The 15,322-nt window shown below is 62.8% G+C and overlaps 1 protein-coding gene across 4 annotated transcripts in view; it reads right to left on the reverse strand.

Annotated features, from left to right (window-relative positions):
• Window positions 1-1,408: 1,408 nt before the first annotated feature.
• The window catches only part of CHST15 (carbohydrate sulfotransferase 15), a 70,802-nt gene continuing 56,888 nt past the window's right edge, over window positions 1,409-15,322 (reverse strand). For 3 of the 4 annotated variants that reach the window (XM_045854101.1, XM_045854103.1, XM_045854102.1), the window contains exons 6-8: window positions 11,002-11,158; window positions 7,478-7,625; window positions 1,409-6,129 (exon numbers count right to left, since the gene is read on the reverse strand). In XM_045854101.1, coding sequence (XP_045710057.1) covers window positions 5,939-6,129; window positions 7,478-7,625; window positions 11,002-11,158 — 496 coding nt within the window. In that variant the 3' untranslated portion in view covers window positions 1,409-5,938. Of the gene's footprint in view, window positions 6,130-6,769; window positions 6,903-7,477; window positions 7,626-11,001; window positions 11,159-15,322 lie in introns of all 4 variants that reach the window. The other variant, XM_045854104.1, reaches the window with a different exon arrangement.

Below are 15,322 nucleotides of genomic sequence, written 5' to 3' on the forward strand. Positions count from 1 at the left end.
GTGCTCCTCACCGGCCCCTCGGAGCCACGGTTTCCCCACCTGTGTAAAGGCGGGCCCGCCCTCCTGGGACGGTGGTGGGGATCCACGGAGAAGGGGCACCAGGCACGGGGCTGCCCTCAGCACGTGCTCAGTGAAGGGCCGCCCCACTGTAACCGCGGCGGCTCTCACCCGGCCTCCCAGGGCGCAGCCGTCCAGCGCTGACCTCCGGGGCTGTTCTGACCAAGGCCCTCCTCCCATCGACGTTGGTTTACAATAAACCAATCGTGATCGTTCCCAGGTCTTCCTGACCCCGGCGGTGCTTCATATTATAAATGCGCGCTTTACTTAAATAGGTAAACCAGCGAGTCCTCAACACTGTGTAGTAGCAAGGTGCCTTTACACTCTTAAAAATTACTGGAGGTCCCAAAGAGCTTTTGTGCGTGTCGTTTGCGTCTGCCGACACTGCAGTCGGAAGTGCAGCCGAGAGACTTCAAAGCCCGCGAGTGCGCAAGCGCAAGGTCGGAGTGTGCCGTGGCCGCTGGAGACCGCCCCCCGGACCGGGCCAGGGAAGGCGTGCGTGAGGCGTGCGTAAGGGATGACGTCACGGTACGATCCTGGAGACGGCTGTGACGGGTGGACCTCCCCAGAGATCTCGGGGTCCCCGGCACCCCCGGACCGCCCTTGGAGAACCACCGATGTGAACTCACGAGCCGCACGCACTCGGAAGACCGGGTGGGAGGCCTCGGAGAGTCCGAGCACGGAGGAAGGAGATTCCGCGGGGCGCACACCGACCGCCCCAGCCAAGGAGGCCCGGCTTTGGGGGGCGGTTCCCACTCTCGGGCCCTCTGAGAGCCAGAACCCCAAAGCCAACACTGACGCCTCCGGGATGCCCCGGAACCCCCCCACCCGCACACTCACCTTCAGGGAAGAGGCTTTGGCCCTTTGATCAGAAGACAAATTAATGAGCCTTCAATGTTTTAAGGAAAGATAACATGTTTAAGAAATGTTATGTGTGGCTGGGGAGGATTTCCCCGCGTTCCCGACTTGCCCCGTGTTCTCCGTAATTACAGACACTCGGGGAACACTCCCCGCCCCCCCCCCCCCCGCGCTGCCTCTCCCGGTCAGCGCGGCCCAAATACCTGGTGGGAGAACCGCCCGAGGGATCAGCGCATGAGCCGGCGAAACGCGCCCCCATCCCACCCCCAATGCCCAGGGCCTAGTGCAAAGTAGACGTTCAGGAAATATTTGCCGAAACATTACAGTTCGGCTGTTTGTACACTTTCCACCTGGAATGTGTCCCCTTGGTGCCTTTGCAACCCTCGGGCAGGCTGAGCCCAGGGGCAGGCCGTCCACTTCTGATGTGACCGCCCGCCCAAGAGCTGGCCCGGCAGATCTGCAAGTGAGGGGCACGGGGGGGGCAGGGCTGCCACTGAGGCGGGGAGGTCTGGGGTCAGGGAGGGGCTTCAGGAGCAGGGACAGGGCCTGGGTCGCAGAGTGGAGCCCAACCTGGCACCATCAGGCACGACGCATGAAAGGGAGGGGAGAGGTCAGCCTTCCAAAGCCAAATCCCTGGAGCGAGAAGCTGGGGCCAAAGGTCAGTGGCCCCTGAGGATCTCTCGGGGGCCAGAAAACATTCTATTTTCGTAGCTTTCAGCAGCTGCTCCCTGAGAGTGGTGACTTCCTCAGAAACAGCTGAGCTTCAGAAATTCAGAAGTGCCCAGCGTTTGATGTGGTTTCCTGGAGAACTGAGAAAGTAACTTAAAAAAAAACAAACAAACTTGTAAGCACTCAGAAATCACTTCTACCCAGGGATGCAGAAATAGTTCTATGGAGGGACTCACTGGGGGGCGGGGGGGGCTCACTGGGGAGAAACATACTAAAGAATGACTTATAATTTGAACTTAAAAGAAAGGGGGGCCTCTCGCCCCGCCTCACCTCACCCTGCCCCACTCACTCCAGCGACGGGACCCTGCCTGGACAGGAAGGCCCACCCTCCCAGAGCGGGCGTGTCTGGAAGCGTGGCCCTCTGTGAAGCAGCTGCCCGCCCACTCAGCCCTGCTTGGGCCCCACGGGGCACGGCCACGAGGGGTAGGCCCGTGGGCACCCACTCACCCCTGGACTGTCCAACCGGCTCCCTGGACCAGCCTGCTATGGGTGCTTGGGTAACGTCCCTGCAAGGTGTGCGCGCCCCGAGCCCAGAACCTGTAACTGTGTCACCCTGCACGGCAAAGGGGGCTTTGCCGCTGGGACCTGGAGATGCTGCGATGACCCTGCGTCCGCTAGTGGGCCCGGAGCAAGCACAAGGGTCTCTCGGAGAGGCCGGAGGGCGAGGGTCAGAGAGAGCTGTGAAGAGGCTGCACTTTGGAGACGGAGGGGCCACGAGCCAGGGAAAGCGGTGACCTCCAGAGGCTGGAGGAGGCGAGGACCTGGATTCTCGCCAGAGCCTCCAGAGGGAGCCAGCAGCCCTGCCTGCCCCCCAATTGAGCCCCGCGAGCCTGGCACTGGGGTTCTGCGCCCCCAAACTGTGAGATCATAGCCCTGTTTTAAGCCACTCAGTTGGGAGGGACTTGTGACGGCAGCCACAGGATGCTAATGCCACTCCCCAGGCCCGTTCATCCCTGCTGGGGTGGCCTGCTCCCCGGGCCGACTGTGGTCCCTGCCGCCGCTCAGGGAGCCCCGCCAGGCGAGGTTCTGGGGAAGCGTGACCTCCCCACAGGCCTCAGCAGGCTCCGCTCGCCCACAGGCCGGGCGGTGGCCCACGGGGCGGGGGGAGATTTCCGGGGCGACGAGACAACACCCGCCCGCACACGGTACCTCTCCCCCCTGCGGGACGGGGCCGAGGTGCCCCCACCAGGAGCTGGCCTTTGCTCCAGTCCCCACAGGGCCGTCTGGGGAGAGGTCGTCTGGGGAGAGGTTGTTGGGGGGCCTTGGCATTCAGACGCAGATGATCCTATGCAGCACGTCCCGTCTGAGCTGGTCCCCGAGCTGGGTGTGGGGCGGCCGCACGGCAAAGAGGGAAACGGAGTCAACCCTCAGGACTCCCCTGTCTGCCTTCCCCGAGTCGCCCTGCCCCCTTCTCCTTCCGGACACAGTAGTTTCTCTGCTAAGCAAAGCCGCTCCTGGCTTTGTCGTCGGAGACGGGGTTTCCAGGTGCGTGGTCCCCGCCACGTGGGGGGTGCCAGCGAGAGCCTCTCCCAGGGTGGGTCTTTCCAGAACCGGGACCAACCGGCGTCCACACTGTCCCCAGGATGACCTAGCCGTCCAAAGCCCTGAACTTGAGACAACCGTCATCTGCTCTCTCAGGCACACCCTCCCCCCCAAGGACGGCCAGGGGACCCTGAGGGTCTAGTGACACGACCTGCACCCAGTGATGCCAGGGGTCTCCAATGCAGCCCCCGGGAGCCAGGCAGGCAGGGGACCTGGGGAAGCAGCCACACTGAGAGGAGCCTCTTGGGAGAGGCAGGGCCTGCGGTCACTGGGCCTTCGAATCCGAGCGTCTGAAGACAGCAGCCGGCCTGCGGGTGGTCAGGGCCGGACCTCACACCCGGACTCCCCCCCCCACTGCAGGCCCGCACGGGGCGACCCTGGTCACACCTCAGCCCTTCCCTCCGGGGCCTTGCCTCTCTCTCACCTGCCACCGAGGGGAGCAGGTCGCCTTCACAGAGAAGGTGCACACCGCACGCAGGAGAGACACTGCACCCCCTTCCAAGACTCGCTCACGCACTGGGGACACCGCGGAGAACCCGCCACAAGGGCTCATGGCGGCGAGGAAGAGCCTGTGTATCCGGGCACCCGCCACGGGGCGCACATTTAATTCTGGTAAATAGTGATAAAAGCTCAGCCCAACTGCGGGTCGCCGCACACCGCTCCCAGGGCGAAGGGAGGACAGCCCCGCCCACGGCTCCGCAGAAGGCAAAGTCCGCAGAAGGCAATGGGCCGTGGGAAACGCTCCATTTCGCTTTGGTTTTGGGGGGACAGGCTCAGGACCCCCTCTCCGCCGTCGACAAGAACGAGCCTCGACCTCGAGCGAGGGAGAGAGAGCAGAGGCATCGCCCTCGGAGAAGGGCCCCTGGACGGAAACTGCTCCTGGGGGCGCCGGCGGGCACAGGACGGGCGGGCCGGCGTGTGTGAAAGGACCTGTATAATACACCAAATAATATTGGAAATAACACCGTCCGTGGTACTTCTGTAAGAAGCAGAATGAGTCTGCATGTTAGTCACATGCACAGGAGTGCGTGCGTGAGAAAAGTGCCCTGCAGCTATGGCGGGGCGGGGCCGCAACACACGTGGTGGAAGTGACAAGGTGGCTGGCAGAGAGGTTACTCCGTGACTCCGTGAAAGGGCCGCGTCCAGGCGAGCGGCCTCGCCACCCACGGGACTGTCGAGCACCCGCTCAGAAAAGGCACCTTCCCCCACATGCACTCGCACACACACGTGCTGCAAATAAACACATACACACACGCTGCCATGATGTTCCCCAGTGCACGCGTGTGCTCCAAGGGCCGGCCGGGAGAGGAAGGGCCGGGGGCTGCCCCTGGAGGCGGGTGTTGGGGACACACAGCCCCTTCCGTAGCAGAAAAAGCCGGGCCGTGCCCGCCCCGAGAGCCCCCCGCACGCCCTCGGACGGGTGGTGCGTCCCACCTGCGCCGCAGAAGGACGAGGGCTGCGGCTGGAGCCTGGCCAGTGCTCACGCCTGTGAGTGCCGATGGGCGTCGACAGTTTCTGACCCGGTGTCCGGGACCGTGAGCGAGAGCTCTGGTGCGTGCGCAGGGAGCTTCCCCCGACCACACGCAAGCACACAGCGTCACTGGTTCCCACGTGGGGCTGTGTGCCCAGGGGGCCCGGGTTCTTGTCGGTCTCTGCCCATCACCTCCGGGAAGTGACAGACCGTTAGCCCACCCACGGGGAAAGCAAGCGGCCAGGCGGCCCGGCAAGGTGCCCGCAGAACCCTGGCATGCCACGCTCGGCCCCAGGCCAGCCCGTGCGCTGTTTCTGAGTCAGCACAGGGGTGTCGTGTCGTCTGTGGGCGGAGCCAGGCCTGTGGTCATGTGTGGTGGAGCGGGTGGGGTGGGGGGAGTGTCCCAGGCTCACCCACGGGAAGGCAGAGCAAGGGAGCCCGGGCGGCCAGACCGAAACGTCAGGTCCCCCCGCAGTTCCGCGGCCCTGTGCGCAGGACGGGCCCGGACCCCAGATTCCCAGGAAGCGCTCGGTGCCCTGAAGTTGCACAGCCTGGCGTGAACAGCCGCAGTCACCCCTTCGGTTACAAATGCCTATTCCAATTATACACCGAATAAATGCTGGAGCAAACATCTAAAGAGGCGGGAGGGAGAGCTCCGGCTAGCGCACTAGCCGCTAGAGCCTGTCTAACTCTCTGTGTTAGACCCAAGTCCAGGAGAAGAGAGTGGAGGGTGGTCCGAGAGGCCACGGGGTTTGTCTCTGCAGGGAACGAAGGGCTGACTGTGGGATGAAGGGGGGTGGGGGGATAAAAACACCCCCATCTCTGCCAGGTGGGTAGGGATCCACAGAATGTTCCAGAACTGCATGTGAGGGGGGAGCGCTGGCGAGCCCCACGGCATGACCTCGAGCGTGCTCGGCCGGACCCCAGAACAGTCGAGTGCCAGGCCGGGGTTCCCCTCTCGGCTCCCGGAGCGGTGCCCACCAGCCTCACCCCAGGAGCAGGGGCCCCGGGCAGGCAGGGCCGGGAACAGAAGGCGGTCCGTCCAGCAGGGGGCTCCCGGCGGCCGGGGCGGAGGAGCCTGGAGAAGGGTCGGTGCCGGCTGTTTGACGTTGCAAAGGAAATGCTGGAAGGTCCTAATCCACATGAGCCTGGGAGGGAAGGGAGCCTCGAATCTCGGAGTTCCCTCCTCGCTCTGAGTACAGTGGCTCCCCTCAGAGGGGGGCTTTCGAACCGCGGCGACAGCGAAGCCGGAGGCCCCGGGCGGGCGGCGGGGGCCCGGCCTCACGTCTTCCTCCAGGTGAAGGCCTCGTCGGCCAGGACCTGCGCCAGCCGGGCGTTGAAAGGCTCGTAGAAGTCCCGCAGGATCCTCTGCGTGACCGGCCACATGGGCCCCAGGCTGCGGTCCTCGGGCCGCCGGGCGTTGGACGCAGGGCTCTTAGTCATCAGGGCTTCCTGCTTCTCGCTCAAGGGCCCTGCAAGGCACGGAGGAGGCCCGTGAGGCGGGGGGCCGGCGGGAGGCGGAGACCCGCTGCAGGCATCCCAGCCAGGCTGCGGGCTGAAACGGGGACCTCCCACCCCCCACCCCTGCACCCCGAGAGTGTGTGTGGAGATCGAGCTCCTGGGCCGGACCCACCAGGGGGCTGCCGAGGGGGGACAGTAGACGGAGCGTTGTTCCGAAGCCCCAGGCCCCACGGCCCGTGTCTGGTGCCCGCCCCCGGAGGCACCCCGGTGTTTTAGGCTGCCTCCTCCCCGAACCTCGCCGCCCGGCTTTCTCCCCACTGCCCGTCCGTCCACGCGGGCTCCCACGGCCGCCATCCGCCGGGCCCCGGGCCCCCGCACAACCGGCCAGGCACAGTCGTGCACAGATTCTCCGACTCGCCCGCCCACCGTCATGCCTACTGCGGGCTGCGGATGCACAGGGCCCACGGCGGGGCCGTGGCTCACCCTGTGCCCTGCTGTGAAGTGGCCGTGGGGAGGGGGAGGAGGGGGACTTGTCTGTGCTCAGAGACCCCACCGGCGGGACCCCCACCCGGGAGCGAGCCAGCAGGATGGCCACCCCAGGCTGTACCTCCACCCCGGCCCTCTGGACCGTCAGCCCCCCACCAGTGTCACCTGCCGCCGGTTCGAGGCCCAGGCCTCCTGGCCCCAGGCTCTCGGGGTCTGGCCACAGCCTCGGCGTGTGGAGCAGAGGGAGCAGAACTGGCCCAACCGAGCATGTTGGGGACGAAAGACAAGCTCGCTCGTGCTGGAGTGTACAGGGAGCCAGGTCAAAGAGAAGTGGGCCCGGGCCTTAGCAGAAGGAGAAGGTGATGGCGGGCCAGGCCCAGCAGCCCGTGCCCCCGCCCCGTGGCTCGGATCCCAGGGGCCCCCACACTCAAGACAACGTGATGCCCTGTCCGATGCCTCCTGCGGGCCCTGGGGCCTCCACAGGATGGTCCCAGCCACCCCCCGACATCCTGCCCACCCCCAAGGCTCAGTTAACGGACTACTTCCTCCCACGCTCCCTTCAGCCGCTGGGACCCCAGGTCACCTGGATACACTCACTGTGACCACGCTAACCCTCCCCATCATCCTGCCAGGTGTTAGAGCCGCAGCGTGTCCCCTCCCTCCAGTGGACGGTAGGCTCCCAGATGAGGGGCCGTCGGTTCCTCCCCAGGGATGCCCCCCCACACCACGCACAGGCCCGGAGAGCGGTTGGCAGCTCACAGACAGAGGCGGAGTGGCCTCCCAGCTCAGCCCACCCTGCCCGGCTCACAGAGTCTGCCTGGGACCCCGAGAGTGCCCAGCACGCACGGCGCTCTGGCCCGGCGGCGCTCGTACCGAGGCTGAGAAACTGGAAGACCCGGTGCATGGTGTGCTTGACGTCCGAGGCGTGGTCTTCCAGGCGAAGGACAAGGAACTGCTCCTTCCTGAAGACGGTGAGCCAGTCCAGGAGGTACACGGCATAGAGGCCGACCTGCAGCCGCACCTGGGACCAGAGGAGGGGGCAGGCGTCACCCCAGGAGTAACGGCCCCCACCCCTGCCGGCACCATGCGGCACTTTTCCCAAAGTGTCGTGGCCCATCCGCGTGGACCAGCCCCGAAGAGGGGTCGATCCGAGCAGACAGCTGTCTCCAGACGCCAGACGTCAGATGCCACGCGTTCTTGCCTCCCGTGCAGATTCCCACTTGGGGTGGCACTTCCTCCTCGAGACGGCCCTGTCCGCAGCCCCACGACACGTTGCACAACAAGGACTGCTACCGAGGAAGAGGCCAGTGGAAGAGCCACTGAAGATGCAAATGTTCTCTGCACCATACCCTGGCCGTCTCTGCCCCTGTGCCCAGCACACGACAGCCACAAAGAACACCTACAAACACCTCAAAGACCAGCCAGGTGAGGGAGCCGCTGCAGCCTGGGGCCGTGCTGGCCTACAGGCCCGTGAGGGTGTCTGCACATTGGAATGTAAGCACCCACACAAGTGGCGGGGGCGGGGGGGGGGGCGGGGAGGCAGTCCCTGTCCTCCTGCTGGGCCTTCCCTCGTGTCAAAGGGCAAGCCTGGGTATGAAGAATTAACCTCCCCCAGAGAGAGGCCAGGCCTCTGTCTCCAGCTCCCGGAGGTGACCTCTGGGCCAGCTGGGACGTCCTGCCTGATGTGAGAGTCTTTGTGCAACTGGGGGACCTGGCCACGGGCCGGTCCGACTCCATGAGTTCTGACAGGGCCTTTGCACCTCTCCGTGTCAGCCCGACCTCCAGGCAGGACCGGAGACAGACGGTCACCCCCTCGGGCAGTGCGTGATGGAGCCCCAGAGAGGAGTCTGGATGGACACGGAAGGCCTCGGTGGGCCTCCCTGGCCGGCAGCCCTCTGAGTCGCGGTCACGCCCAGAGGCAGAGAGGGAGGTGTTCACGCTGCCCCTGCCTCAGGGGACGGCCGGAAGCTGCGAGTTCGGACACCCCCACCCCCCACCCCCTCCCCCACCGAGTGCTCCTTCCCTTGGCTGATTCCAATCTGTGTCCTTTCCCTGACGTGAGTCGTAACCATGACTACAGTTTCCACCTGGTGTACGCTGTGACTCCTCTCTGTGAATTACTGAACCTGGGGGTGGTCTGGGGGGCCCCTGCCACTTGCAAATGCTGTCAGAGTGACAGCAGTCTCGGGGACTGTCCCTGCCAACTTTGCAGTTGGCCCTAAGCTCCGGGCAAAGCTCCAAGAGAGAGCAGCCCGTCCCCTCCCTGAGAAGCCCCTCCTCCCCCCCCTCTCCCCGGGGACTTGGGGCCCCTGTGCCATTCCCATCTCCCCTCTGCCTCCCTCTAGCCTGCCCACCTCGCCTAGTTCAGCGCCCCAGCAACACCTGCCTGGCACTGTCACCTGACTCGTAGTCCCGTTTCATCCCTGAATGCCTGGCCCTTGTGCCAGGCCTGCCTGGTCCCCAGGTGTGGAAATCCGGGGAGGGGTCTGCACGCCCAGCTCCCCAGGCCCCGCCCCCCCCCGCCCAGGTCTTGAGGCTGACACACCTCGGTATCACACTCCCTCTCCTCCCTAGCAGCTCCTCCAGGGCAGGGACCACGGCTCTGCATCGTCCCGTCCCGCACCCGGCCGCGGGCCCCGGCTCGTCGGTCTCGCCGTGGAATTGCTGAACACCCTGGCAACAGCCAGACGAGGACTCGCATGACACCACACGGGTGGCCACCACCAGCTGCATCTCCCCGTCCCTTCCCCATTTCGTCACCCCTCTCACCGAGTGGGAGGCCGCGGAGGAAGGGAAATAAGCAGAGGGTAAGCTGTCCCCAAACTCATCGGCCGCCTCTGGAGCTGTGCACAACCCGACCCCATGCAGGGCCGCAGCCTCGGAGAAGGGGGACGCGCAGCCTGGGAAATCGAGCGGGCCGCCTCCAACGGACGGACGGACCCTCGGGAGGACGGACCCTCGTGAAGGCATCGGCTTTGCAGAGCTTCTCAGTTCTCTCTGGGCTGGTAAGCTTTATGTCTTCCAGAGAGCCTGCCTCTGCCACCGGAGAAGTTTCTAGAAGGACAGGGGCCAGGAGTTTGTGACAGGATGGGACTGCGTAAGGCAGTGGCAGCCTGTCCCTGACCTGGCCGTGGGTGACAGGGTGTTTCTCTCGCCAGTCTGCTTTTGTCACTCTAAGTCCCGGGCCCCGGGCCAGAGCTGGTTTTCCTCCACCACACTTCGATGAACCGCCACTCCTTCCTTAAGTGGCACGGCAGCCGGGTAAAGCAGCGTTGACCCGCCCACTTCACAGTGAAGCAATGCGTCTCAGAGAAGCCAAGACAACGGCCCAGAGTCACACAGCTAGTAAAGGCCCGACCTGGGGGCTGAACCCGCACCGCTGTCCGGCTCCGAAGGCCACCTCCCCGTCCGGCACCACCGCCCGCATCCTGTGGTTACCTGTGCCCTGGCTGCCGCTTCCCCGCCAAACTACCAACTCCAGCAGCGCAGCCTGGAACCCTACCTGCTGCACCTGCCTTCCCACGGGTGGCCCTGATAACTAGGAGGAGGGAGTAAAACCCGTTGACCTTGAACCCCACACACTTGTTGGGGTTCCCAGCCTCCGACCCCAGCAGATCTGTCCGTGCCTCCCACGTGACAGTGTCGGCAGAGCAAGGCTCGTGAACCATGCCCCAAGCAGGTGGCATTGGCCTCGCAGGAGAGGGCTCGCTCGCCACACCAGGCCTGCCGGAAGGGTGCCCAGGACAAGCCTGGGTGCCGCACCGGGGGAGGGGCCATCCTGAGCAAAACATGCTGAACTCACCATTCCCAGCTTATTTGCATTTAAAAAAAAAATGCCATTGCTGTACAGCTATACAAAAAAGTATAACTACATTCCTAAAGGCAAACAAGAGAAAAGAAAAGAAAATATTTTTCCTTTGAGAACCTGTCAAAGAAGCATTGGAAGTCCCGGGTGGGTAATTTTTTGAAGCCAACCAAACAGCCCACCATTGGGGAGAACGTGAAGAAAGCTTGGGAGCCGGGCGTCGGAGCGTCTGCCGATGCTAATTGCACGGTGTGTTCGTTCCCGAAGCTCGCTAAACGGTAATCTTCCTAAGAGCACCCTCCTCCCTCTCCCACGGAGGAGAGAGCCTCCTCCCGGGAGATCAGCGGGGAGGAGGGCGGGCTGCCAGCTAAAAGGGCCCCTCGGCTTTCCACACTGAGACGCCCAGGCATATTTGGTTTTGATCAGCCGCCAGCTCAAAGGCCGGGGTGGGGGGCAGCCAATCCCACATGAAAATGCTCCTCTGGGTATATACGCTAAAATCCCCATGCACGACCCCTGGCACCGTCCCCACAACGCCGCCCGCCCGCCCCCCTCCCCGCCCGTCGTGGGGCCAGGCCCCCGGGGCACGCACAGGCAGGGCGTTGCTGAGGGTGTTGTTGTAGACGCAGGCGCGCAAGGAGTAGTCAAGCATGCAGTTCTCGAACAGCTGCAGGGCCTCCGTCACTTTGTCGTGGAAGTCATCCGCAGACTTGTTCGAACTGGCGAAGTACAGATAGTCGGAGTACAGCCTGCGGATGAAACAAACCGACACTTTCACCACGCGCGCGTGGGAAATCACACTACTAGAAGAGAGGAGCAGTGGAAACCAGCGCACAGAGACCTGACCCAGTCTTGTCCGTTACAACTCCAGCATTTCAGCCCTGGCTGGCGTAGCTCAGTGGATTGAGCGCCAGCTGTGAACCGAAGCGTCGCAGGTTCGATTCCCAGTCAGGGTACATGCCTGGGTTGCAGGCCACGACCCCCAGCAATCATCACGTTGATGTTTCTCTCTCTCTCTCTCTCTCTCTCTCTCTCTCTCTCTCTCTCTCTCCCTCCCTTCCCTCTCTAAAACTAAATAAATAAAATGTTAAAAAAAACACCCTCCAGCGTTTCTCTTTGTTCCCTTGCCTTGCAGACCCATCACCTCCCTGCCCCTCCTTCCCTGCCCCTCCTGTCCTCCCCCCCCCCGGGCCACCCCCACCCACGCATCTGTAGGTGCCCCAGACACACCCCCACTGGTCTTCTCCTCTGTTCTCTCCTGCCCCCTCAGGCCACGGCTGTTGTCACAGTAATCTCGAACTCCAAACACCACCAGGTCACCGAAATTGCACAACAGCAGAAAGAGGCCATGAATTTTATGTTTCTTCCGGATGCCCCCTCCTCTGTCGGAGGCAAGAAGCAGGAGAACGTCTGTGGCTCTCGCAATATGACAATTCCGCCTGAAATTCGGGTCCTTTCCACAGGTGTTCGAACATTAAGAACATGATGAGCTGTGTCTCTCTGGATTAGGAGTCCCCACCACGTGCGTTTAGTCACAGCACACAAACATGCCCAGGCACGCACACCCCTGTAGGCCTGTATATTCGCCACACACGCACCTCTTCCTATGGACCCCACCACGCGTGTGACACGGGGCTGCACACGGAAGCTAACGGGCTCTCCCCGACCAAACGCTGCTCGGGGTCCTCCGAACCTCCTCCTCCGCTCGGCCTCAGCTGGCGGACTTGGGTGTCTGTCTCTGCATCGCCCAGGGTTAGCCAAAGTGCCCCCCCCATCTGATCGGGCCCCTCACCCTGCGCCACCCCCAGTGATGCCTGCAGGAAAAATCCTGGTAGGTTCTCCAGGGGGACCATTGTTACCGGTTTCTTAAATACCCTCCCAGAAATGTTCCGTGCAATGTTCCATGCACACTCAAGCCTGTATCTGCCTAGTTAATGTTTTTAGAAACACAGACGCATCAGATGGCCTCTGAAAACGTGTCTGTCACCGTGGACCTTTTTGGACCGTTTCACGAGGGGAGTTCTGAGTGCCCATAAAAGCAGAGAAGAGAGCATCCTACCCTGCAGCCGAGCGGAATGTCACCCCACCGCCACCCGGCGATCTTCTCCTCTCACAGACCTGCCCAGTCGTGAGTTTGTTCTCCCAGCTTCTGGTCGCAGAAAGGGTTGAGTTCTTAGCCCTGTTTTGGTTTTCAAAACCCCTCACTTGCTCTGTCTTGTGCCTCTGAGTGCACCCCCAGCTGTGCCTGACACCCTTGGCGCACACACGGCACCCAGCTGCCACGGGGAGCCGGGCTGCCCGGACGAGGTGCCCAGGCCAGGTGTCAGGTGCCCGGGCCAGGTGCCCGGCCTCTCTCTCCCCTCAGCTCCCACTCTGTCCCCCCGGCTCCTCCGACTTGGCTCCTCTCTTCCCACGGCAGACAGTTCAGCCCGTCTTACTGCTGGGCGTCCCCACGTGTCCGGGGGCGTGACAGGTACTCTGCCCACTGCGGCCAGCACCTCCGCCGTCCCCAGCCCCGGGCCACGCCCACTCCTGCAGGAACCGCCGGTGCCCTCGCACAGGTCGGCCGCAGGTGGTCCTTCTCCGGGACCCCTCACGTCTAGCAAGGGTCAGAGCGGGACACAAAGACTCACTGATCATGAGTACTCCGATCGAGTCTCAGGGACCTGATTTCCCTCCCCGCGGGCCCTGGCACGGCACCCAGGACACTGGCCCTTCAGACATCACCCGCAGCCCGTGCCCACAGAGGCCACTCTGCGGGGTCGCTGGATGTTTGCGGTCTGCCCACAGGTCGCCTCGAACCCGAACACCCTGCAAGGGGCTTTGTCCACCTCGTCCGGTCAGACAGACGCTCCAGGAGGACTTGCTTCCAGATGGGCCAGTAGGGAGAGGCTCGGGGACCGGGGAGTGGGTCCCCCAGAGCCGAACTCCCCGAGCACAGTGCTGGCATTCCGTGCGCCTGCCCCTGGTGTCCCCAGCACCAGCCCCGCCGTCCTCCCTCCCTGCACACAAGACGTCCATCAATCCCGAAACACAACGCCTGTCACCGCAGGTCAGTTACAGTCAGTGGGACCTCAAAGGCTGATTGATGGATGGACGCCAAAACCAGGTGTGCGTGGACCCCAAAATGCAGCTCGGCTGCGCGGGCCGAGGGCAACGGCACTGCAGGGCCCACTCCCGGCTCGCACAGCGAGCACCAGGCCTGTCGGTGTGGCTCGGACCCAGGAGCGCCGTCCGTACACGGGTACCAGGTGCCTGCAAAACTGTCGTCGAAACCTGTTTTTATTTCTTTCTTTTTTTTTTTTATTTTAGAGCAAGGGGAAGGGAGGGAGAAAAGGAGGGAGAAAAACATGGGCGTGAGAGAGAAATATCGGTGGACGGCCGCTCACAGGCCCCGCCCCTGGGGACCCAACCCGCAGTCCAGGCGCGTGCCCCGGCCGGGATTCGAACTGGCGACCCTTTGCTTTGCAGGACGACGCTTCCACCCACTGAGCCACCGCAGACAGAACTCAAAATCTGTTTTTCATAGGAAACCCAAGTCCAGAATTCTCACCAGAGCCTCCCACAGAACGATCCCCACTCTTTGGTGGAACTGGAATGCCATCATATAAATTACCACCCCAACACTTAAGCTTTCCATACTGAGAGTTTATTTTGCAGTAATAGCATTTCTTGTAGGCATTTGGCTCATAAATAAAACAAGAACCCCTAGAGCTGCCTCCACTTTAAATAAAGTAACTTTGTGAGGAATCTGCTGATCCCACACAACTCTTTAGAGACCAGGAAGGACTTCAGAGGAGAAGCTGGGACGTGCCCAGTGTTTCAACCGGGCAAGCCCCGCCCCACTCAGCCCAGACTACTCCTGTGCATCCGTGTGGGGGGCCATGAGTGAGCTCAGGACCCCGCCTGCTGTGAGTCAGGTGCACGGCCTCTCAGAGCCAGGCCAGAATGAGGCACACTGTCCCTGGTGCCTCGGTTGCCCCAGGGACCCTGGATGTGCCCACAGAGTGGGCGGGGGGCTTTGGGACTCCTGAAAGCCACCTTGTGCTGGGATGCGTGGCTGTCAGGACTAGTCCTTCACGCCCCACTTGATGGGCAAACGTCCAAACAGGAGCTTCATTCGCCGTGGTAATGGCCACCTCCCATGGGGACTCTGTAGAGTCCCCAAAAGATACGCCCAAGTCCTCTCCCCCATCCTGGGAATGGGATCTCACTTGGAAACAGGGTCTTTGCAGATGTCGTGATGTTGTTGGTCTTCAGACGAGAACATCTCGGATGGAGGGTGGGCCCTAAACCCAGTGACTGGTGCCCTCCTGAGAAGAGGAGGGGACACAGACACATGGGGAGGAGCCCAGGTGACGACAGAGGTGGGGACTGGAGACAGGGACCGCCAAGGGTGGTCGGAAGCCACCGGAAGCCGGGAGACGCGCAGAACACTCCCTCAGAGCCTCCGACCTTGCTGACCCCTCGGTGTGGGACTTGGGAACTATGGAAGAATAAATTTTGTCTTGAGCTGCCACCAAGTTTACGGTCACTGGTACAACAGAACCTGGGAAAGCCACAGAGATTCGAAACCCAGATTCCCAGGAAGACTGCAGAGCTGTTCCAGGCAGCACCTCTCTCCCGCCCTGAGCCCTGGCAGGAGTCCCAAGTGTGCAGGTTTGATGGCCACACGGTCAGCTTTCCCACAGGGACACAGGAAGGAAGGCAGAAGCAAAACACCAGCTCTTGTTTCCAGGGGGCCTGTTGGGGGCCCCTGGTAGAATTGGGATAATGCTTCACAAGACCGTCTGCCGTTAACAGTGCCAGGATTTCCCCACAACTACCCTCTGGGGGGAAAGAGTCGGTAATGGCCTGGGATGAATGAAAGCCACCAATGGGTTAAAACTATTCTGAAAATACCCAGGACAGCA

This window comes from Phyllostomus hastatus, unplaced genomic scaffold (assembly GCF_019186645.2).
Source record: "Phyllostomus hastatus isolate PE091 unplaced genomic scaffold, TTU_PhHast_1.1 phas_scaffold_1066, whole genome shotgun sequence".
NCBI classification, from domain to species: domain Eukaryota; kingdom Metazoa; phylum Chordata; class Mammalia; order Chiroptera; family Phyllostomidae; genus Phyllostomus; species Phyllostomus hastatus.